The sequence below is a fragment of the Spea bombifrons genome, chromosome 1, assembly GCF_027358695.1.
Source record: "Spea bombifrons isolate aSpeBom1 chromosome 1, aSpeBom1.2.pri, whole genome shotgun sequence".
In the NCBI taxonomy this organism is placed as follows: domain Eukaryota; kingdom Metazoa; phylum Chordata; class Amphibia; order Anura; family Pelobatidae; genus Spea; species Spea bombifrons.
In genome coordinates, this window is record NC_071087.1 from 26369523 (window position 1) to 26394436 (window position 24914).

Below are 24914 nucleotides of genomic sequence, written 5' to 3' on the forward strand. Positions count from 1 at the left end.
TATAAAAAGCTTTATATACAGTTTACCTTTTGACATCTTGCCTTGTCTCATTAGTTAATCTAACACGTTTCACACTGATTTCACAAATCAGCAGTGCATTACAATAGGGGAGAGTTAATATTAACGAGGGCTCTGCTCTCATGAGTTTACAATCTATCAAGAGGTTACGCAAGATGGAAGGAGAAGGACTGCTTGAGTAAGGATGATTTGAGGGTGATGTGGAGGAGTAAATGGCTTCTTCTGGATGCAAGTTGTAGGTATTAAAAGGTTACATTTTATGCTTATCTGAAAAAAATGGGTTAATCCGGTAACAATTCCAGATGGTTAATAGCGATGTAAGATGGTTGAACGTATCTCTTTATGGATAGATAGCCAGCAGGGTGTCAGAGGCATGTAGGTCATCAGACACATTGATCTAGAGGTGTAAATGTTTGTGGGCAGGGGGAATGTAATGATTGTGTGCAGTTAAGGTATACACCATATACGTGGTCACAGAAGTTAAAGGGACGCGGCAGTGTGCCAAAAGCCCCCTGAACAATGAATGCATATAAACTTACTTTGCAAGTACTTAACACACCACCATGGCAGCTAGCTGGAGGGTAGGGAGAGAGGCAAATGCATATGGAAGACTCTACAGAATCCCCCATGGATGGGAAACCATCAGAATGTAAAGGGGCATTAAAGTGTAAATGATGGCTGAAGTGTCCCTGTAAAGTTTTGTTGGAAGTAGCACTAAACTTTTATATGAGCCTGGTGGCTGCACTGTACATATACATGGAAAGACTGGCAGAATGAATCCAGTATCCTCTACCACTGATGTTTAATGTGCGTATGTGAGATGTGATGCCATATTAAGGATTTGTTAGGATTTTTGCTGCACGTTGCAAAACGTGAATTAACCCTGCTGTGTCTGTCTTCTAAACAATTATTTTCCTTTCTTTTACTAATGCTTATTTCTGTCTCTATGATTGTGTTAATTTCTGAAATGTCTCTCTCTTCTCATGCTGCTCTTTGGATTACGAAGGTGGGGGCGTTAGCAGAATGTATCCCCCACTTTTCACTTACTCTGTTCACGATCAAAATGCCTCATGTGAGTTAGATTACAGTTCTGGCTACAGTCACCATTTAGAGGTGCCAGACGATGCAAAAAGATCAATCAACTTTAAAAACGGCTGGCAAATGACACGACAAAACGCTGAGGTTTGGAGCAGCACAGACGAAGCGGCATCACCAAAAATAAGGTCTAGGAGCTGTGACGATTTGTTGACAGAAGACCACAGCAACTTCTCTAATAACCAGATCAAATCAGAGAGTATGGGGTCCCTTTTATGTGAAGATACATCTAAACAAGATAGCCCTTTGGGCTGGAACAATGCATTTGCTCCCAATGGATGTTCTACAAAGACATCCAGGACCCGCCATAGATCAGCACATGATACCCCCGGCTTCCTGAAATTGTACAAGAAGATGCACCGGATAAACCGCAAAGACTTAATGACTTCTGAAGTCATCTGCTCTGTGAAGTCTCGCATACTGCAGTATGAACAGGAACAGCAGAAGGGGATACTATCAGGGTGGCGGACTAATTCTGAAGAGGTGCCAAGGGATATGGTCCCAACTAGAATATCGGAGTTTGAGCAACTTATAAAAAAATCCAAATCTATGCCCAACCTTGGGGATGAAATGTTGTCAGCTGTTAGTTTAGACATTTCTACTAGTAGTTCATGCCCAAAGAGGCGGTTTTCTATTGAATCTCTGCTGGATGAAGAAAGCCAAGAAAGACACAATTCTCAGGTACAGCATAATGGAAAGCCTAAAACCCTTGTTCCGGTTCATATCGAGGTAACTAGCGACCAAATGCCAAGATCACATGTGGAGTTTTCTGACAGCGATCCTGACGCGGTAGTTTCTGACATGAGCGATTTCATCCAAATTGAGGGATCATCTTTTTGCAGTGAGAGTGATTTTGATCACTATTCTTTCACATCTTCTGAAAGCTTCTATGGGTCCGGCCACCACCATCACCACCACCATCATCACCACCATCACCACCGACACCTCATCAGCTCGTGCAAAGGAAGGTGTCCAGCGTCATACACACGTTTTACCACCATGTTAAAACACGAAAGGGCTAAGCAAGAGAAAAGCGAATCTCCAGGAAAACGAGAATCGGATTCTGGCCTTTCCAAAATCGCATTCCTCGTCAGCCCGGTGCCTTTTCGTAGGAAAAAGAGCTCTACTCCCAAAAGGCAAGCTGACAAGACAAGGTGTAAAGCATCTGTATTTGAAGCTCTGGACTCTGCTCTCCAGGACATCTGTGACCAGATAAAAGCTGAGAAAAGACGTGGGAGCTTACCGGATAACAGTATTCTTCATAGACTAATTAGTGAGCTCCTTCCAGACGTTCCAGAAAGGAACTCCTCTTTAAAAGCATTTCCTTTTTCCACTGCAAACCAATCCTTTTATCAGTGGCCTCAAGATGGTGCTATTCCTTACCCAATGTACCAGAATGATTGTGAAAGCCTGCCTCTCAGTGCCTCTTACCAGCATATGGACACGACTAACAACAATGCCCAAGACAATGCGTTCACTTTTGAAGGTGCTCTTCCCTCCTTACCCTTGTATCCATGTTAAATTCACCTTGGTCCATTTCATTTTCAAACAAAAACAAATTCCATCTGTTTTGCGTAACATGCTTCTTACCATGAAATAGCGTGGCTCGGCTTCCCTCATTCATGCGTAGAGCAGAGGTGTGGTTGGAACAGAACAAAAATTATTACTTCTCATCACGTTTGCATCTTAGTCATAAAAATAAAATCATGACTACTGAGACAATATTACCGTAAGTTGTCATATTTTCAAGTTAAATTCCCCTGTTGCTGTCCTTTGAAGAACAGAAAAACGTGCTCTTTTAACACACTAAACTCCGGTAACATTTTACTAGATAAAATATGACTTAATCTTCTTTCTGCCTTCATTCCCACATCTCTGCTCCACAGAACCCTTCATCACAACCTTGTGAACGAATTCTGTATTTTCCTCTGTGTCCATTGATTGGGAAGATATATATATATATATATATATATATATATATATATATATATATATATATATATATATATATATATATATATATATATATATATATATAGAAATATTACACTTTAAAATGTACTTAAATTGATATTATGCTGTATTCATACGTTATGCCATTATAGAGCATCATACATATAGAACCTTTATATAATCAATAGAAGTCGTATGTGTGTTTGAATTAATACTTGTTTAAACGTTCTATAACAAGTTATTGTCAGATTCAATTAAAAGGGGACAAACTGGTTCTTCAGTACTAAAAAAGCTAGATCAAGGCTCTTATTTTAAAATAGAATGATGATTAATGTATTTTTCCATATTCGGGCTATATGTTTTTTTGCTCAGAATTAATACCCACGACACTGTAAAAGAGCTCTGGTAATAGATGATTAACCAGACAATTTTTTAAATACTGGTCTGGTCAACAGTTTGGCTAATAATAACACCTTCATGTATTACGCCACCTGTTTGCTAAAGAGCCACAAACAGAATTCAGTACATTATTGCCTAATATTAGTAGTTAGACCTTACTGGGAAGATGACTTTTTATTTCATGCATGTGTCACCATTTCACGCATGAAATCAAACTTTGAAATGTTTCGCATCTCTTTAACCCACCGAATGTTGTAATGTCTCTATATGAGTAGTACCTTCTATGTTTTCCCGGGTGCATGCTTATGCTTGGGGTATAATGGACCATAAATAGCTGGCTCCCAGTTTATGTCCCTTACACATTACATACTGGCCCCCGTCAGCTGATGCAGATCTGGCAGAGAGATCACTGGCGAGCTTTGCACTGAATGCCTCCCCAGCACCAACAGTCCTATTCTGTATCAAGATGCATCAACAGTGATGGCGATGACTTAAAATAGGTCTGTGGCCAACGTTTCATAAAACATTCACGTGTAATGTCACGTGTAATGTCACGTGTAGGGACGTTTAACTCTTTAAGAGTCAGAGCACACGTAGTACATTTCACGCCACTGTAGCGCTTTAAGCGGAACGGATTCGTTGTTAAATCTGGTTGCTGGGATAGTGCCAGTTCGCTGTGATACATATGATTCCATACTTATCGGATGTTTACATTGTGGTTAATGTAACAAACGTTCATTTTCCAGCTGACCAGGATTCTCCACGAAACTACTCGTCTGCATTCACCGATGTGAGCCGGACAACAGCGAGAAGGGGAGCCCAAGAGAGAGAGGTAGCCAACGAGCACACAGCCAGTAGCCTGACCTCTTCAATAATCTGTTTATGATCATATACACACATTGGCTCCAAACGCAAACGGGAGCAAACTCACAGTAACAAAATATGCGTCATAGACAACGTTATACTGTACCGCTGGCTGTTTAAGAAACCATAACTCTATATGAGTTTGCGTTGTGATGACCTCAATTAGTGTCCGTTATGCAGAGCCTATTTTAACTGGTTTGGAGCTTCCAGTGATTTGGTTTTAAAGATCTAGTTAGCCTCCTGTTGTAACAGTGACACTGCGTCAGTTACGTTTTCAATTGAATATATGTTGTGTACGTTACATTTTACTTCTCTTCTCTGTACAGGCAGCCAGGGCTGTGTATGACTTTAAAGCTCAGTCTGCAAAGTAAGTATCATGAATCTTATTATACAGAATGGCGGTGATTGATCTGCAGAATAAACGTGGACGAGGGCTAATTTTGATAAGGCTAATTTTGATAAGTTTACTGCTAAAGAATACGCTGTTCGGTTAACCTGGTTCTGAGAGACCCCCTAAAATTCTGATTGCTCCCCCTTAGGGATATAACCAAACTGTGATCAGATAAATGAAACCCAGATCAAAAGCACACACACTGTGTCATTTAGGGGACATGTAAAAAACATTTTTTACTTATCATTTCATCATAAATTTCCTTTATCCTCCAATGCACTTTGTGGTACTGGAAGAAGACATTTGCCTGGACAAGTAGCAATATTTCCTGGAGCACCTAAAACCCCACTTACCCCACTGACAATTAATGCCAATCTTCCTGCCCCCCACACCAGCTTCACATTTCTCTCCTATTAGCTTTGTGTATCACATCGGCTTTATGGGAACTGTGTATGTAAAACCGTTGTACAGTAATGCATGGTGGAAGCCACTAACAGAGTCTTTCTTTATAGAGAGCTGTCGTTTAAGAAGGGAGATACAGTATACATCCTCCGGAAAATTGACAAAAACTGGTTCGAGGGAGAGCACCATGGAAGAGTTGGAATTCTCCCCATTTCGTATGTTGAAGTAGGTCGTCTTGCCTTGGTGTTTTTCTTGTGTCCTTCTGACATGATTTCACAGCATAGACTGATTTATTTTGTATGAATTGTGTCTATTATAAGAAAATTAGCCCAGATGGGAAAGCACAGCCAGTACGGCCCCCGCCGCCAGCGCAGGTCCGAGAGATTGGAGAAGCGATAGCCAAATACAGTTTCACTGCTGACACAAATGTGGAGCTCTCTCTCAAAAAGGTAATTATCCTTCAATTCTGTTGAGTTAATGTACATTTCCGTGTGGCTAGCAGGGCAGAATTACTTGGCTTTATGCAGTATAAAAGACCAAACGCTCCTGCATTACATAAATAATAATGATAATAATAATGATAATAATAGTGCAGCTGTTGGTTGGATACACAAGGACGCATTCTGTGTTCATACACTCTTGCAGCAGGTAAAGGTAAGTGAGCGTTGCCATCGCCAAATGGCCTGGTTTGCCGGATGGCCAGTTTAAGGCAATATAACATGTGACATTTTTACCATTCGGCTGTTACAGCCAGATCTAAACCATAATGGTTACCTATTGGCTTTCGCTCCCCCCATCTTGTAAGATTTGACAAACCATATGTCTTTTCTGTTATGTTTTCTGTATTAATATTTGATTACAAGGACAAAATAGTGACACATTTCTCGCTATAATACTATGCGACCTGACAATGATGTATTAGAAAATTAAGAATAAATGTCTTTGAAATCTAAAATGCCCTGTGTGTGTATAGGGTGACAGAGTGATACTACTTAAGAAGGTTGATCAAAACTGGTTTGAGGGTAAAATTCCTGGAACTAACAGACAAGGCATCTTCCCTGCATCCTATGTGGAAATTATAAAGAAGAGTCCTTCGAAGAGTGTTGGAGCTTCGCCCGATCGGTCGATACCTCACGGCTACTCAAGTGATAGACTGCACAGTCCAGCTACAGTAAGTTTTTCTCATTCATTTTCATTTGCCATAGTTTCTGTGTGTGTTCGCAATAGAGAAAATCTAATTATTTTAAGTTATTTTAAGGTAGAAAAATAAATAGTCGTTATTCACTATTGAAATTAATTGTGACGTCATTCACTACTGATCTGATCTTTTATATATATAAGGTAAAGCCTACATCTGATGGAATGGGCCTCTCCTTTTCACTGGTAAACAATAGAACTGGAAAAGTAAATTAATGTTTTGCTAGTTGTCACGTTTCTGTTTTTATTATTTTTATACATATTTATTGTTTGCTGATAAAAAAATAAAATAATGGGTAAAATTGGAACTTCTAAGCTAATTAAATGGCAGGGGAATGTGAAATGGCCAAAAAGTAAGAAGTTCTCCTAAAGCAGGACCAGACCACTCTCCCCACCCATGTTAGGTTTCTTACACATAGTTAATTAAGCCCCCATGTAAATAAGTGAAATAGTACCCCGGTATCTCTGTAGCACACTAACTGAGCTGGTTTTACTTTAGATACATGATTTAATGATGCTAACAGGTCCACTTTAATTGTAGAAGACAGAACTCTTCTCAGAATAGGGAGACGTTAGTAAAGTTAGGTTCCATTGTATAGCTGCCCATGGCTTAGATTTTTAGGATTTATATGCTTGCTTTTTTTTAACATGTTATCTTTTCACTATTGTCTATTATCTTCTTTAAGGGTCAGGTGGCTACACTTCAAGATTTAGCTAAAATTAGCTCTGTTTATTGCTGCTCTGGAAATCTAAGTTTCAGAGCTACGGTTGGTTGTTTATATGAACAGACTAAAATATGTGGAAACGGGTCATTATGAATGCAATGTGGAACATTTGTTTATGATCGCACAGTCACAAAGACAAATGAGAAGAATTGCTAAAATAAGGCTGAGAGAGCTGTTCTTTGCATTGTTAAACCCTCTAAAAATGTATTTGTAAAGCATCTGTGAGATGGAGATCATTCCATACAACACGGTACAGCCAATGCCATTACCGGAGACCTACGTGAGCCAAAGTCTAGTAGACGAGCGGGGCGGCTTTCCCCCGGGTGTTATACAGCTAGTTGTGTTACCTCTTTTTCAACACAATATTTGCTTTTGGGAAGTCGTCATTCCAAATTATCCATGTAGCAGCATTAATGCATTTAAAAATGATTAGACTGGCTATGTACCAGCAGAGAAAATGAATATGTCGCAAGCTTAATCTGTGCTTTGTTAACCCCTTCTTGACAAGGGCTATTTTCTACCCCAAAGATCGGAGCTTTTTGAGCATTCGTATTTTTTCTGATTTGCTGTATACACATCATGTTTTTGAGGAAGAACCAGGACATGTTTAAACTATATGAATGTATGCAGGGGCCATCAGGAATGTTGCGGCCCTAGTACAAGTGTATGTGCCAGGACCCCCTCATCAGCATTGTAACAACTCCCCATGTTCTGAGACCACTTCTATTTACCAGTTTCATATTCCCATTTTCTTTTCTCAGTAGTTTCCATACCCCTCTGCTGCCCTCTTCTCCATTGCCCATACCTATCTGCCACCCCCCCTAGTCCATGCACATTTGCCCCATAGTGTCCATACCCTTGTTCCAAATCTGCCCTCCTGTGCCAATACCTTCCAGTCTCTGTCACCCCCCCTCCATACCTTTCTCTGTGCTTATGTTTCATGCTTGCTGCAGGCCTTGTATGTAGATCAGGGCCCAGCAGCAGGAAACACAAAGTAATGTGAATAATGTGTGGCGTCCCAAATCAACTCACTGCGTCTGTTACTAGCAAGAAAGCTAGGCACGGAGAGGTAGAGACAGTGAAGCTCCATGACGGGACCTACATCCGTATTGGCTGTACCTCCCTTATGGCGAATGTGGACTGTAACGTAACTTGTGCCTCTCAGTAGAAGTATAATTCAACATTACCTTAGTCAGATTTTCAAACCTAAATAGCATTATACAGGGAATACTGTCCCTATTCGGGTATTCTACGGCTGGTACTGTAATTTACCCTCCGTGTAAAAGTAACCTTTCAGTATACATCGCAAACGTGAAACTCATGGTACCTCTTTGAAGAGGGTGACTCAGAACGCTCTCGGTGTTTGACATTTAAAGCCCTGTCCGTAAGCTGATAGTATCAAGTATCTCTCCTGCTTATCTTGTTTCATGTGCTAATAGTAAATCTGGCCAGTGTACCGGCAAATTGAAATATCTTGTGATCCTTAACATTCAACATGTTGCTTTCCTCTAAATTACGGTACAGTATTTGTTTTATTTTGTATTTTTGTTTGTTTCTCTTTTCTAAATGTTCTACTTGTTATTTCTAAAGTTGACTCCTCCTAAAAGAATTTCTACACCACCTCTTACTCTAAGGCCTGGCCCCTCTGCTTGCACAGACAGTAGTAAAGGGAACCTAAATACCATTACCAGTGAATGGCTGTCACTGACTGTTGGCTTTTCACCTTCAACCACACCTGCCCCGACTCCTCCACCTTTTCCTGACCATTTCATGTCAGCCGTAGAGAAATTCAGCAGTTTACCTCTAACAGTCGTGCAACCTGAACAGTTCTGCACAAGTGATATCACTACCAGAATTGATGACGGACAGTTTGTTCCTATCACATCCCCGAAGACCCCTTCCAGTTGCCATCTGACCATTCCTTCACCTTTTCTTGAGACCGCCATTCCCTCACCCATAATTCAGAAACTTGAGGTCTCAACCCCTCCCGCAACTAATACCAGTAGTGGTGTGGCAGAAAAACAAGAGCTATGTGTGGATCAGACAGAGCTGAAAGGAACTCTTGGTGGCCCATTAGCCTCTGAGAGCCTTCACGACACTGTCAAAGCCACAGAAGCTGATTTAAACCTTTCAGAGACTGCCAAAGGGACATCATCACCTCGAAATCAAACTTTCACAGAAGAGCAGGAAGAGGAAGTATGTGAAGAGCTGCTGTCAATCATCCAAGGGGGGCAACTTAAATGTCAGGATTCGGGGTTTTATGGGTGTGCACCACCAACAGACCAGCTTCCGAGTCTCTTCATAGAAGAAGATGGGACAAGTGAAAGACTAAAATCACCAGTAGAGGGTGTTATGCAGCCTGTTGTATATCATGAAGACTATCCAACGAGTAACAATGCAGAGGTATTTCAGTGCTTCAGGTCAAGCCATTGTGTCTGCCTTATGTGTATTCACAAAGAAGTTTAAATACATTCCTAGGCCAAACACAAGTATTATTTGCACATATACCGTACCTCACAGTTATTGTTGTTTTAGTAACTTTTTCGTTGTCACTCCTTTTATTGCTTTTATTGTAGTGAACATCCATTTATTGGTTACTCATTTACAGCAAGATGCCTTACAATGGTAAAATGACATTTAAAAAATATAATCAGAAAACACTTTGATATTGATGTAGGTACAATTGTTTATATATATATATATATATATATATATATATATATATATATATATATATATATATATATATATATATATATATATATATATATATACACATGCATACCTACATAATAAAACGGGCAAGGACTGAGAGGTCTTATCCAATACATTGGATTGGTCCAGCGTTCCCCAAAAGATAAATCCAAGTAATGATGTTTTGAAAGGAAAGTTCAGATTTAGAGCTACATTTTTGCTTATATTAGTGTTATATGGCGTGGACCCTCATGTTCTCGTTTATTTTTTTTCTTATATCTTAAGATATATATATATATATATATATATAAATGATAACAATTCAAATTGAGATTATTCCACCTAGAACCTTTTTTTACCGGTGATTCTTTTTCATATACATAGTTTCTTCTAACACATGCATTGATTAGACCTTCAATGAGGTCACACATGTAATCACGTAATATTCTATGATATGTAATGCTACTTTAGATCTAGATAGACCCTGAAGACCTCAACTGAGCACCTGATAAGAAGCTATTTTTAATTATCATGATATGTTGAGATGATCAGGAAAAAATCCATTGAAGTCATAAAATAAGGATCATTCCCCATTCAAGAATTAGACACTATTGTCTGAATTGCTGTGTACTTAACAAATGTTTTTTTCAAATGTTTAAGAAAGCCACAAGTTCCTCTGGAACACAAAGATTTCCCGCACCCTCTCCTTCCCAACTTTCTTCTAGTCAACCATTTCATGCCGTCTGCACCCCTTCATCCGAACCTGTGCATTCACCATGTCAGTCCAGTGTGTCACACTCCTCTTCTCCTTTAACCAAATTCACATCTAGACATGAGACACAATCTCCACGGTTTAAGGTAACACCATCCTGCATGTGGTTTCTGTGTCTTGCCTGCATACCAAGCTTACTAAACAGATCTATAACAATAATTTACTTTATCTGTTCATATTAACTCAGTCTGGTACCGCTAACATCATGAGTGCAGCATATATGTATGCCCATAAAATTTCTTGCACAATATGTTTGATCTGGAAACCCACTGTGAGTTGCTCTAGGCCCAATAATTCTATAGGAGCCCTCTAGGGCAATCGTTCCTCTCTTCCAACAGACGCTTTGTACGTTTTGAAATTGTTCTGGCTGGTGTAGGACCAAGCATTTTTTTATGCTTTAGAAGGGAATTTTCAGTTAATTGCACGTGTGCTTTTCCAAAACTGGGAACACATAGTTTTAAAGATGTATCGCAGAGCCGTATGTACAGTTATTTAATGTAAGTGTGTTAAGGTGGCAGACTTCTGTCCCCTGATGATGTATCAGCACAGCCTGGGTTAGAAGAAGCTTTGTGTTTATAATCAGTGTATCATTGTCAGCTGTTCGCAGAGATCAAGGGACAGTAACAGGTCCAGTTTAAAAACATATCCTTCCTTAAGCACAGGTGGCTAAAGAAGTCTCTGTCAATTTGATTGACCTTGTACAAACATGCCAGGGATTCTTTTATAAAATGGCCAGTCATTATCCTGCGAGGAATTACATTTAAGATTTACAGCCTTGGACATAGATTTATTATATTATGATTTAAAAAAAGTAGTTACAGTATGCTTAGATTATAATCTGTCTACTCATCCAGGAGGTTAAAGGTGCTATTCCACATAGACATTACCCCAACTTTCTAAGATTTTTATATTATATACCACTATGGAATGCATCTTAAATAAATGTATTCCTCTGATGTCACAGAAGGGGCGTTACCTAATTAGACCTTAATTTATTGAGGCTCAGAGGAATGTTACATTTTCCCATACTCAACTTTGTTAATTACCGTATTTGCTCAAATGCTCTGAAAAATACTCCTCGTTTTATATTCGAGGTTGTCTTATAATCAGACCTCAAATAGAGGTCTGACTGCAAGACTAAGATCCAGATCCACCACAGCACTGCAGGGGACCCGGATCCTCCTCTCTGGCAGCCGGTGAATGTCTGCACGATGCATGCAGACATCCTCCGTTACTGCCCGGCACTTCTTCCGCGGCTTCTACGACGGAGCGCTGGCGTGACATGACCTTCCGGTGCTCCACCATAGAACCCCCTGCGGAAGTGCCGGCAGCAGCAGAGGTTGTCCGTTGTTCCTACAGGGTCTTATATTCAGGCCTTTTCTTTTTTTCCTAAATTAATATTCAAATTTTGGGGGGGGCGTCTTATAATTGAGCAATACGGCAAATGTATTCAAACAAGTTCATAGATTAATCTGGGAACGCCACCAGTCTGAGTCTGATGTTACTCAGGTCATTCGGACATCAGAAGGTGTACCTACTGACATAAAAATAGCTTTTGGGGAGCCTGAGATGCTGTGCCTCTGGATAAACTGTTCTGGTTGTACAATCCTATAATGAGATATCATGTACATGTTAAAGTGATTATAGAGGTTATGTTACACAGCTAAAGATCTGTACACGTTATATATGCGGTGGTATAAAGCAGCCATGCAATGTATATTTACATATATGCCCAGTGCATGTTCTCCGTCTCAGCTGTTATACAGTATCTTATCATTAACTAGAAACAGGTCAGTGTTTACAGTCACAGCTGCTCGAATTTATACATTGTTATTATTTTAATACGGGATAAACCACACAGAGACCACCAAGAACGTAAAGTAAGACCACGGTTTAGTATCGGGTTAGTTTACTTTGCACACTAACGGTCCTCATTCTTTCTCATAATCTGTTGAAGTAATGTAATCATCTTCCTGATAGTGGAATGCAAGCGCTGTGAAACCTGCCAGATACTTTCCATTAGAATATAATAAAAACAGCTAAAAAACACAGAGTAATGAACACATTTTATTAGCCTGTCTTAGCACTTCGCCGTGAATACAGTACTTTCAAAATGGATTAGGGCTCTTCAAAAGTCACTGCAATCGTAAAACCCTTTTTTTATCTCTTGTGAATGAGATGTATTGTAAATCCTATTAAAAACTCAGAAATACTAGCCAGTCATGCTCTATAATGCCCCCATTAATTTCCAGTAGAAATCAATTACGGGTGGTAATCAGCAATGTGAGCATTTCTATGCACAGCTCTTATATGAGCGTGTGAACACAGGCTGAGGAACCTCAATAACTAGATCTTTAAATATATCACATTTATCATCAATTTCCCCAAAGCGATGTATAGTGAGCCATGTTTTCATGCCAAAATGAATAAATTGGTTTTGTGCAGCGCATGCCCCAGGGGGCAGATAGCATGGATTACAATTTCCGCCATGCTTACATCTGTTGATGGGAGTTCTGTACTTCCCCCTGACCAATACCCCTGTTAATACACAAACCACAGATAACGTTGTGTATCTGTAATATATAAGAGGCCCGGTTAGATATTTCTGCAACATGGGCCTAGTTCTTTTGGATTTTGCATAGAACCGTGTAGTGAATAATATGAGTGTTGGCCTGAGGAAGGGGGCCTCTCGCATGAAGCAATGTACCAGTCCTAGTATCAGAATGTCCTGTGAGTCATTCCGTATCTAAATGTCACTGCATTTGGCCGCGTAGCAAAATAACACAGTGGGGTTTATAGGTATCATCTCTGGAAGCACGCTGTACCTCGGCCAGCCGGCTGGTACACTGCACTCCGAGGCACTGTTTATCTACTCCGCAGGGACATGAAATGCTTCTGGAATCTGGTAGACTCTTAATTAACTTGTTGGGTGCTGCGCTGCTATGCTTAGCAATACACCGTTTGCTGCCCCATTACACACCACTAATATCACTAAACAAATAATCTTTTTCTAGGTAACCGTTTCCTTATTGCATTAGAAACTTCGGAATATATATTTAATAAGCCCACCAGTGTTCCCTCTAAGCACATAGCTTTTTTAGAGAGCGCACATGTGCAAAAATAATTTTTTTTGATACTTTATGCGGTGCGGATATTGTACACACAAAATTCTGGCTCTGGGAAAATTTTTGCACAAGAGACATTTTCTGCGCACGCCACCTAAGAAAAATTAGATGGAACATTGAGCCCCACGATACTACACACTTCTGAAGTTTGTTAAGGTAGATGAGAGGGGAACGATGTGGATTACGTTTAACCTAGTTCCTTTCAGTACTGAAGAACGCTAGCCTGGAGGAAGTTATGCAAAACATGTAAATGTACTGTGTATAATATAAAATGTAGGCCTTGAATGGTAAGTTTGCGCTGGATAACGTGTTTATATATATATATATATATATATATATATATATATATATATATATAATGTTTACAAAATTATATCCAGCCCTCTCCTACGAGCATCAACAGTCACCCTCTCACTATGTAGCATATTCCATACCTTTACTGCTCTTCCTGCAAGACCGATCTGTTCTCCTTTAGAAGATGAATGGCGGCCATGTTGTTCTTTCTGCATGCGTATACTGCATGGCTATGTTTGGCAAACTGCGCTCTTGATCTTTGATGTTCGTTTCTGCTCAATTACTATGGCATTGCGATGCAGCATGCAGAGTGTCATATCCCTCCAACCCTGTGAAAATAATGTGGTGTCTCCTTTCTTGAACTTTTTTAGGCCATGTTTAAGAGTGACCTAGTAGTTGTTGGTAAGCCTCCACGTAGTCCTGTGATGTCTAGAAAGGCCTGCGCCTCACCAGTGAAAAGCAGCGCAGCACACAGGGTAGAGTAATACAAATCAATACAATAGAGTGCCCACTGCACTCGTCTAAGATAACAGGGACATTCCTGTCCCTAGACATCCATATTTCTGTAATGTCAATTGGAGTCTATTTTGTTTTGCTGCATGAAACTACGTGCATGCATATATACTATTAAAGAAAAGTCATTTTTGGTGCTTCTGTTAAAACTGCATATCTCCTATTGATAAATATAAAAAGCAGTAATAAAACGTGTGCTTTCTTACATATTTTATTTATTTGTGTGCGTATTTGTCATTTCGCTTGTTTTCTCACGTGCGTGTTATTTGCTGAAATGGCATGTTTCAATGTGTATTACGTCGCTTTTGTACAGTGTCAAATAATGAATTGGGGGAAAGCAAATTGAATGGGTCTTTAGCCCTAATTATGTGTCCTCAGATGTCAAAACACAACCGGTCGGGTTACTGATATTTTTTCTGCCCAGTGGTCCCGGTATACATTAATATTTACGTTTTAGGATTTAGTAACACAGCGTTCAGAATAATTATTCATCACGCATTAAGGGCTTTTCCAGCCTCGCAAAGCTAGACTATCTGCTACGGAATATCCTGTTGAAAGATGGCCTGCTCGGTAACGCCATTTACTGAAAATATTGTGTTGCTATGGAGACTTTACAGTAAACACTAGTAGGTCTTCTGCTAATACTGTAACTGGATATTTTCTGGCACTGCTTTTTTCGGGTGATTACAATTACATCATTTAGTGAACCTGTAAAGAATTACTGCGATGTACAGTATACACAGTAGTAATAACATTAACTACCGGAATGCTCAGAGGAAATTTTCCATGATGAACCCTTAACATTTTAACTAATAAAAATGGCCTTAATTCAGAAACGACTTGTATGTGGCTGTTAAAATAGCAAGTTATGGCGTTATTTTGTATATGGACATTTATTTTAGTAGGAAATTAAACAACTGATTGGTAATGATAATTTACTTGGGCTGTTTAGGAGTTGGATCCGGCAGAAATGTCCTGCCTTAAAGGAGAGCCCTCACTGGGACAGGTCTGTGAATAATGTAGAAGGGAGTGGTGTGTACTCCTTGCCCACCAAGCACATACCATTCATCAATCATACACTCTGTTGAATGTTGCTGTTTTCCACCATTCCTGATAGACGAGAGGGCTATCCTAAATATAAGACAAGACCAAGGAGCAAATTATCTTTGAGGTTTCTACAGTGGAAACAAAACACAAGATGGGTCCAATGATTCATATTTATCATCAGACTCTGTTTCTGTTATAATGCCCATTGTTTTCAGACACTAAATGTGTGACTGCTTCTAACATTGCTCCTTGTATTTGATCTTTATTTCACATCCACTATACCTGCATTTTAGCAATTATAAGCTAGTAGCCACAGTATAGTTATATAACATGCCCATTGGTTTTTACTGTCATGCTTTTTTGTTTTAATGTTCCTCATTGTTCACCTTTTCTAGCTCAGCCATCTATGTCCTGTTCCTAAACCCCCTCCATTCCTTCCAGATCTCCTGTAACTTATGTCAAACCTATTGCTTTAAATACCTACGACTCTGCACACAATTCTGCGTCTTCACATTAGTCTGTACACATTTAGAAATATGTGCTGTATCACAGGAAAGTGATATCTCTCACTGGTAACTGCAGCTGCATGCCTAAACTTCTCTAGATCTTACGGAAGACAGGTTAGCTTCCCCAAATACGGTAATTAGCTAAAAAATAGAGCAGTACCAGCTCAGTTTTGTTTACTCAGGGCATGGAGCAATTTGGGGGAATTCACAACAAATGGCATCTGAAGAATCAACTTGTATCTTCAGCAAATGAATGAAAAACAATCTAAAATACAAGCCTCTTGTCCTTTAGAGGAGCAGTCACTCCTACATTTTATTTCCAGGGGCCTAGGGATTTTTTTACCTATTGGCAGCCCCCTTATGTTGCAAATATAGTAAAGAACTCAGTGAATGCTGTTGGAGTGAATACATATTAGACAGGGTAGGGCAATGACATAAGAAACTATGAGCTCAGATTAACATACAAGTCCCTTTTGTAACAATGATCATGTGGTCAACCACATCCTTAAATCTGGCTCATAACTGTACAATGTACCTTACAATAGAATTTAAAGGCATCATGTTCTATTCCAGTCTGTTAATTCTATTAAATAAATATTCTTTAATAGTGATACCTGCGATCAACACAGTATCTATGTTAATATCTCATCTTCTCAGCTATTTTCAGGATATCTTCAAATAAACATAGACAAGTCATTCATTCATTAGCACAGCTAGATGTTTCAGATAGATGGGGAAATGACCAATCCTCGCAGTATTGGGCAGACCTAAAGACAATGTCTAATGAGTAGACCCTACTCGAATGATCCAATTCCATAACGTTCTACCGCATGTTCTGGTGGAATTTATGAAACAAACCCGATACACCCAGTGAACTAAAATACAATCTTTCAAATCCCTCATTCAGTTATCCAGATAATGTAATGTAAGAACATGTGCATACTTTTTTTCTATTAGCTGTGCAGTATTCAAACAGATTGCACAAAAGGGTTTTTTAGATGGCCATGTTCAATTCCGAAACTCTGGGGAAGTTGCAGTTAATTCTGGTATTGGCTCGACTAATCCTTTTAACAAAGACTGTCGTTTTAATGTAAAAAATAGGCATTTTAAAGGCTCCATGGCCATTGCACGTTTTCCCCTTGTAAGGTAAAATGGTAAGGTTCATGCACACGTTGGCTGACTTGATTGGCATGGTTATCTGTAGCCATTTTTGATCCGGCAATGTTGTGCAGTATAGCATGGCGCTTGGCTTCTGCATACATGTTCTATCTGTCACAGTGCCGAAAAGCACTGATGTTTTACCACTATCAATGGACAGAAGTGTGTTTCTCATTGTAATAATTGTGCTATAAATAAACGTTATGTATTTGTACATGGCTGCTTATTAACGTGTTTTACAATGTTGCAGATATTGTAAGTTAATGTGTTTCTTTGTGATTATATGTTGGTTATAACAGGTTAATGTTATTAATAACATTTAATGCATAAAATGTAATCTGGTTTTAGTAAGTGATGGGCAAAGGGTACCCATAATGGCCAGTTGAAAATGGAGAGCTCCACTGGCGTTTTTGAGCTAGTAGTTCTCCCGAGCCTCCATGCTGACTTCTTACAAACTTCTTACTTCTTACAGACTTCTTACTTCTTACTTACTACTTACATATTTCTTACAATCAGACAACAGTTGGCAGTAAACAGGGTTCCCCTATTTTTGGTACAATGCCTATAGAGGGCAACCATGTAATATCTCCATGTTCAGTGGTGGTCCTGCAATGAGGCCGATTGTGTCCCCGTGAAGCAGTTTTCAGTACACGCTACTAGGGGTGCTGCAATCCTTTATTCTTTTGACGGGCCGATGTGGGTAATCTGTGCCACACAATGCATTGCTCAGCTATGTCCTTGAGGCTTAGCTTTCACTTTGTTGTTATATATGTGTAATAATACCTACCTGTGATAAATTGCTGACTCGTTTTCTCCATCCTTGACATCAGCTTGAGGTCCTTTTATCCGAAAAATATACTAACGATATACTTTATTTTAACTTTTTGCCTACAGCGTCCAGTGTTTACTCATGAAAATATACAGACCATGGGGGAACCGTAAGTTGATCATCATAATAATTATTGTATTTAGGGCAATTAGAACAAATTAGAAATAGAAACTGCATAATGTAAACCATTTTAACCCTTTTAGTGACGGCATTGATAGCAGGTGACAACAGCTAAACCTGAACCCAGCAGTGGACGTTCTCATTTTTTATTTTATAATTTTACTATTTGGATAATTTTATAGTTTGTTCCTGTGATACCAAGTACCGGTTATCTGTACTTTAAGACGTTGAATGGTAGCTCTTGTATATGCGGTCTTTTAGTTACGTTTCCTCCCTAGGTATCAGTCTCTGTATAACTACACTCCACGCAATGAAGATGAGTTGGAGCTCAGAGAAGGGGATGTGATCGATGTCATGGAAAAGTGCGATGATGGATGGTTTGTAGGTAAGTGTGAGAGTGGTTATTCTGCTGATAATGCACTGGACTTAAGGCACAATCCCTCTATTTGGAACAGCGCCCTGAATACGCTAAATGTATCCTATGCATCTCCACGGCTCTGGCACAGTGTAACACGAGAGGGAAATATGGCCAGCCGTCCTCCGGTGGATTATTATTGCACCTACTGAAGAACTGTAAAACTAATGGACACTTACAAAAATACAAACAGCTCACAGCTTTAAAAAATGCAATTGATAATAATAGTATATATTGCAAAAAATATCAAACATAAAATAAGTTACACATTTTTTCTGGTGGTAGGTTTGCAGTCATAATCACTGTTTGCTTTTTACTGGGGAATGTGTTGTCCTTACATTTCAATATAATGGCTCTATCCTTTTACACGTGGTTTGGATTGGAAGTTTCAGTAGCTGATGCCTCTTTATTATGTCAGGTTGTGTTAACACTATTTTATTGTACAGCATTATAGGCTATGGCACTAAAAATGACAATGTCCATTTTTGTTTTAATTTCAGGCACATCGCGACGAACAAAATTTTTCGGGACTTTCCCTGGAAATTATGTGAAGCGGCTATGAATGAATGGTCATCCTGTCGCTGTCTGACACCGCACGTCTAGGTCACTTTGTTAGGAAGCACACTTCTGTTTTTTGACCCGACAGTCTGAAATTCACGTGTAGTCTGCCAACATTTTCTTGCAGTATTAGAGATCAGCCATTTTCTAGGCACTTATGAAGCTAATTTACCACGCTTAACTCTTTGAGAACGTTATTTCCGGAGGACGCGCTGTCTCTGCCAATGTCTTTGTGAAAAACCACACTGCATTATTTAGTAAGCTAGGAATGTGACGTGACGCAATCAGGATCTGGTAGCGGATACATGCAGCTTTGTTGAGGTGTGTTGGTAATCTAGTCTATGAGTCTGATAAATTGCTTGATCAGTCATTTCTGACAACTGCTGGACATTTTAATACAAGTTTCACCTTCGTGACACAGTTTTTGCTAAGTGGAAACGTAGAAGTGTAGCAATCACGGCCTTTTATCTTCTGACAACAAGATAATACCACAAATGTAGCCACTGCAGAGCGCACCACGTCTAAAGAATTAGATCTCATTGAATAAAAATCAAATACATAAGAAACAAGAGCTTAAATGTGATCAGTTCTTCCATGATGAAGAAATATTAACAAAACAAATAGCCTGGCAAAAATTATAATAACCTCTATGCCCACACAAGCTGTAAGACTGATCATCTTGGGTGTTTCACCTTCCTAGCTTCCCTTCTTGCCGATAGGCAAGGGTTATTGCCAAGCGTGTTACAATCAGGGTGAAATTATTGAAAACATCAGTGCTTCCTTATGGAAAGTCCATGGTAATGGTGAGCTACATCGATCATGCTTTTGTGCACCAACAAACACACTTTATAAGACTAGTCCTTGGAGGGCAATGTCCTCATCTATTAGCCATCTACACCTTTTTATTTGTCTCCATAGAGAACACTTGTGTGAGTTGTGAGTCAATTGTAGTATGAATGCTTATTCTACAAGACGGAGCGAAATGTGTTGGGAGTTGACTTTTATTCTAGAGGCTGCAAGCGCTGTAAACCAGCCATCATTGAAGTCCTGATACCGTTACAACACGAGAGAGAGAGAGAGTGAGCGACTGGTTTATCTGCAGACTATTGTATTAAGGCAAAGAGTAATGGAACATTAAAAGAAGCGTTTGCTGTGAAGACACTGAGTGTTTTCAGTACATATATATTTATGTTAAACATTTCCGTGCGTTACAGATTGTTATTAGTGTAACACTAGTATTAAACTTGACTTACACTTTCATGATTTAATTATGAAGTCCCTATTATTTTGTCTAAAGTTCTGCATGAATCTGTCTATAAATGTAGTACCGTGCACCAGCAAGAAGTACCTGAGTATGGTTTAGAGCAAAGAAATATACCTTGGGAAAGATTATACCTTTATTGGCTAACTAAAGTATAGATTGCAAGCGATTCATTTTATTCAGGCACGGGTAAAAGATGGCACTGTATATTCCTGCAACAAGCGAGAGATATTCTTATGATTCATAGGTGCTCGTCAGCATGCATCAGATTTTATTTAGCGCTATCTCACATCTGGTAAGAACGTTCCATATGATAACAAATCTGTAGTCTGATGTGATGAAGGCTATAACGACAATACCCAGGTACAGGTGCCATCCACAAACCCTGATTTTATTCTGTATGTAATTATATATACGTCACTAATGTTATTTATAAATAGTTTTGGTTTTTTTTCTTCATACTGAACTACCTACCAACTGCCAGTGATACACCAGGAGACATGAAAACCATAGGCATATTCAAGGGTTATCACTCAGTGGGTGCACCCTGGTGGATCTTACGGCATCACATAAAATCTCTATCCTCCATTGGGCCTTTTGCAACACAGATATCAGTAGTGTTAGCCGCATTTCTCTGTTTTTCTGCTCACACTTTCCGTAGTACTCTGTACATATGGCTTTTATGCACAGTGCCTCCTCCGTCCAGCTTGTACCCTGCTGCTGCCGCGTTGGGTCACTGGCCTGGGGACAGCGGTGGCAGAGACGGGCTGCTTTCTGCTCTTGGCCATCCTAGATATTCCAAACTTGTAAAATAGCCTTTTCTGAAGGAATTTTGTGAAATGAACCGGGTTTTATCAGTGGTATTTCAATGTATATATTTATTTGTTACAAACAAATGCTATTAAAGTAACCATCTCTTTTGCAGTAATTCAGTATTTCACGTTGAAGACAAATAAGTAGCTTTATATTTGGAAGGCTTTCGATTTTAAACTCGTTCTACTGCATGCAGCTTTGCTATAGGGCCAACTCCTCCCTTTGATGCCGTGAGGATGGAGGAACCCCACGTCTAATGCCTGTATTATTTAAAAATGCACCATTTCTACTCTCTGTACCTGATACAAACAAAGACGTTTTGTCATACCTGCCCGCCAGGTAGTGACCTTTTGGATTCTTACAAACGGTATTTGTGTTATTTTCCGTTAATAAAATGTGCCTGTAAAAAAAAATTTTAAAACCCAGGTTGAGTCTTAATTTAGAGTAAGTAACAGAGTGCCTGGCTGCTGAGAGGATGTATAGTTTAATACATATGCCTAGACATGTGTCTCTATATGTGAATGTGGACATAGCTTGTACATCGTCTCAGTTGTGAGGTGGGGTTTTTGGAGAAGCTGCATGTACCCTTCATTCACTGAAACATTCCTGCTAAGAACATTTTAGCATAAATCAGTATTTAAGTTTATTGATTCTTTTGATAAATGTTTTTGTCACTGGTCTAAGGAACATGCTTTGTCAGCACTTCTCATTATAAACTATGACTTGGGAGCCACCGGTTAATTCAGGACCATTAAAGGTGCTCTAAAAGTGTGTCAGCAGGACATACTGTGTCAACCCTCTGAAAAGTAGGCGCAGCGGGTGCATGATACCTGTAACTGAGGCATTCACTTTGTAAGATGGTCTGTGCAAGGTAAGAGTGTGTGTGTTAGTGGTTGTTTAGAGGGAATGTGTGTGTTAGTGTATGGTGTTAGAATGTGTGACCATACAGTGTTACAGTGGGTGCTACTTTAGCATGCAGTCTACCTGAACTTTTCTACTTTAGCGTGCGGCCTACCTGAACTTTATCATAAAAAACATTGCACAATATGAAGCAAATGTGATCAAGGTCTGATTGAAAGAGCTCATTGGGGACGCCTCTCATATTCCTCAAAAAGCATATTTTGGCATCAAACATGACTGTTCAATCACTTGCGTGTTTACTCCTGTCACTGGATGCACATGAATGTCCTTGATAGTTCAACTTAAAATGGATGTAACCAATAGAGTTTAAATTTCCATATGCAGGCCATTCGTCAAAATGAATCACTGAAGCAGTTTCGTATTCACGCTGAATGATTGGTATAACGGGGTTTCTGTCACAGCGTTGCACATAAAAATGTCAAACTAGAGTCTTGGCCCATCAAAAACCAAATCCAACTGATATAAATCCCCTTTCTCAATTAAAAAAAACCCTTCATACTTACCCATATAACGATTGGCATAACTAGGTGCGAACCTGGTGCCCACAGGGGTACCTTCAATTTGAAGAAAAAAACTTCATCATAGAGAAAGTATTTATGCCCCAATATATATGGTACACGTTGTATTATTACGGGCATGCCCACTAAAAGCTGGCGCTGTGCGAGTATGCCTGGTAAGGTGTCTGCATACTGAAGCAGATCTGGTTTTGATGTTCACAAGCTATAATATATTAAGAACATCTCATGTGCACTTATCATAACATAATTCCGCACTCCTGTCTTACGTGCATATTGTACATAGTGGACTTCCACAATATTGCATCGTCCTGCTTCCTTGATACAGGCTGAGCAAGCGTTTCTCCACCATTCACGCGTGAATATTTTATGGAATTTCAGACACAGGATACTATTCCCCAGCATTGGTTACTAATAATTAATCATTATATCTGTATTTATAACTCAAGGATCATAACTCCATGCACCAAAGTACTACTATGGAATTAATGCAAGCCTAACGTTTCTGTGATCTATGTAAAATATTTATAAAAAATACAGTATTGAATTGCTGTCGTTTTATTTTTGGAAGCAGTAACATTCAGTAAACACAAGGTTAAGATGTTTCCAATTTAAACACTTCACAATAGTTCACATGCTTTACACATGGTCTCATATTGAGAAAGAAGGCAGGTTTAATAAATGTTCTGCCAGGGATTTTGAAGATTATCACGGGCTATTGGGATTAAAATCTCTTCCAGTTGCTGTGCTTTTGATTTTAGCCAGAGGACTTTTCAATGTTAAAATCAATTCCCCTTAAACAATAACTGCAGCCTATTATACTCGGCATTCTTTTTTCAAGATCATTAAATAATATAAATATAGAATTCAACAGCGATTCTTGATGGGGTTCTTCGGTATCTCCCACCTGTATTTAGTGTATGGCCACATGCTGCATTAATCACGCCACAGACAAGTTTACCTCCCAAGTCCAGTGTTAATGACGACATCGCATATGCCAAGAAATAAAAAATGTATATGTATTTCTGGGAATACATGACACTCACATTCTTAGGCAAACCACTGTTCACAGGGGTTTTAAATGTGTACGTTGAGTGCTCATAATCATGAAAATAGAAGAAAGTACAAAGCTTGTTAAAAGAAGGCTTACAGAAAGAATTGCTTTATTCATTAAAATGGGAGTTATGGATTTAACCTACTTGTTTAATTATGCATGACACAGGGCTTTCCCTGGCCTATTTCACATGTAAGAAAGGCATAGCCGACGCTGCCTAATACATTCAGGAGGGACTGTCCCTCCTAAATAAGGACACTTTGTGTGTATGGACCAATGGTGACAATACTTTCTGCAGCTCTAGAGACGTATGATTTTGCCTGCCTGCTGCACAATGGCAAGAGAAGACCTTATTTGTCTTTGAGCTGTCACTGTTTGCTTGCGAGATAAACTCAAGGCCAGCACTTCCTTAGTAACTGCAACCAAATTCAAGACAGAAAAATAAATAAAAGGACAAAGTGGTTACAGGAAGAAAGGCAAAGATCTTCTTCACACACGTGTGGGGTTGTTATAAATTGTGCGAGTTAGTTCCTAAAGAAAAAGCCCTTGGTTTTACTCCAAACATGTCCATTTAAATAGTTTTTTTCTGATTTTTGGTCACATAAACCGTTCTCTGGGCTAAACGTTGCTTCCTATTTCACTGGAAACGATTGTCTCCTTCATGGCAGGAGGCAGCTGTACTACTTACTACCTTAAGTTACACTGAGCTTTGCCTTCTGGCGTGCAGTATGGTGATAGTTTTAAGCGGCACTAATGACATATGCTGCTTATGACCTCTGTAATTATTGTTGTAGTTCCAGAAGACTGGAGGTTGGCAGCTGTAGTACCGCTTCACTCTAAAGGTAACAGGGAAGACTACAGACCAGAAAGAAGCAATGTCCTCTCACCTGCTCCTCCAACCAGGGAGGGAGGACGTCCCCGAACGGGCCAAGATTATGGCAGAAGTTTAACTTCCGGCACATATATATATACAATATTTTTTATATATATATATATATATATATATATATATATATATATATATATATATATATATATATATACACACACACACACATACATATAAATACTCTGTAGAATGTAACTCATTCCCACCCCCACCAAACTTTACATCACTAAAAACACATAGCTATAGGGCTGGGAGAATTTATTCTGTTATGTATAATGAAGGGTCATCCCTGGCAAGTTTCTCAAGCAAGAATGACGGACCTGGCCCATACAATTGCTCATTTGGTAAGGTGACTTTCAAGAAATCTCATTGATTCAGTTTCACAA

At 39.3% G+C, this 24914-nt stretch overlaps 1 protein-coding gene across 5 annotated transcripts in view; it reads left to right on the forward strand.

Moving 5' to 3' along the window:
* SORBS2 (sorbin and SH3 domain containing 2) overlaps positions 1 to 19583 on the forward strand; it is a 117585-nt gene extending 98002 nt beyond the window's left edge. For 3 of the 5 annotated variants that reach the window (XM_053459099.1, XM_053459114.1, XM_053459090.1), the window contains 12 exons: positions 1025 to 2599; positions 4212 to 4297; positions 4656 to 4696; positions 5233 to 5347; positions 5443 to 5571; positions 6096 to 6293; positions 8635 to 9447; positions 10399 to 10596; positions 14301 to 14405; positions 18048 to 18091; positions 18381 to 18487; positions 19018 to 19583. In XM_053459099.1, the coding sequence (XP_053315074.1) occupies positions 1025 to 2599; positions 4212 to 4297; positions 4656 to 4696; positions 5233 to 5347; positions 5443 to 5571; positions 6096 to 6293; positions 8635 to 9447; positions 10399 to 10596; positions 14301 to 14405; positions 18048 to 18091; positions 18381 to 18487; positions 19018 to 19079 (3473 nt within the window). In that variant the 3' untranslated portion in view covers positions 19080 to 19583. The remainder of the gene's footprint in view (positions 1 to 1024; positions 2600 to 4211; positions 4298 to 4655; positions 4697 to 5232; positions 5348 to 5442; positions 5572 to 6095; positions 6294 to 8634; positions 9448 to 10398; positions 10597 to 14300; positions 14406 to 18047; positions 18092 to 18380; positions 18488 to 19017) is intronic. The other 2 variants (XM_053459107.1, XM_053459122.1) reach the window with 1 other exon arrangement.
* Positions 19584 to 24914: the final 5331 nt, after the last annotated feature.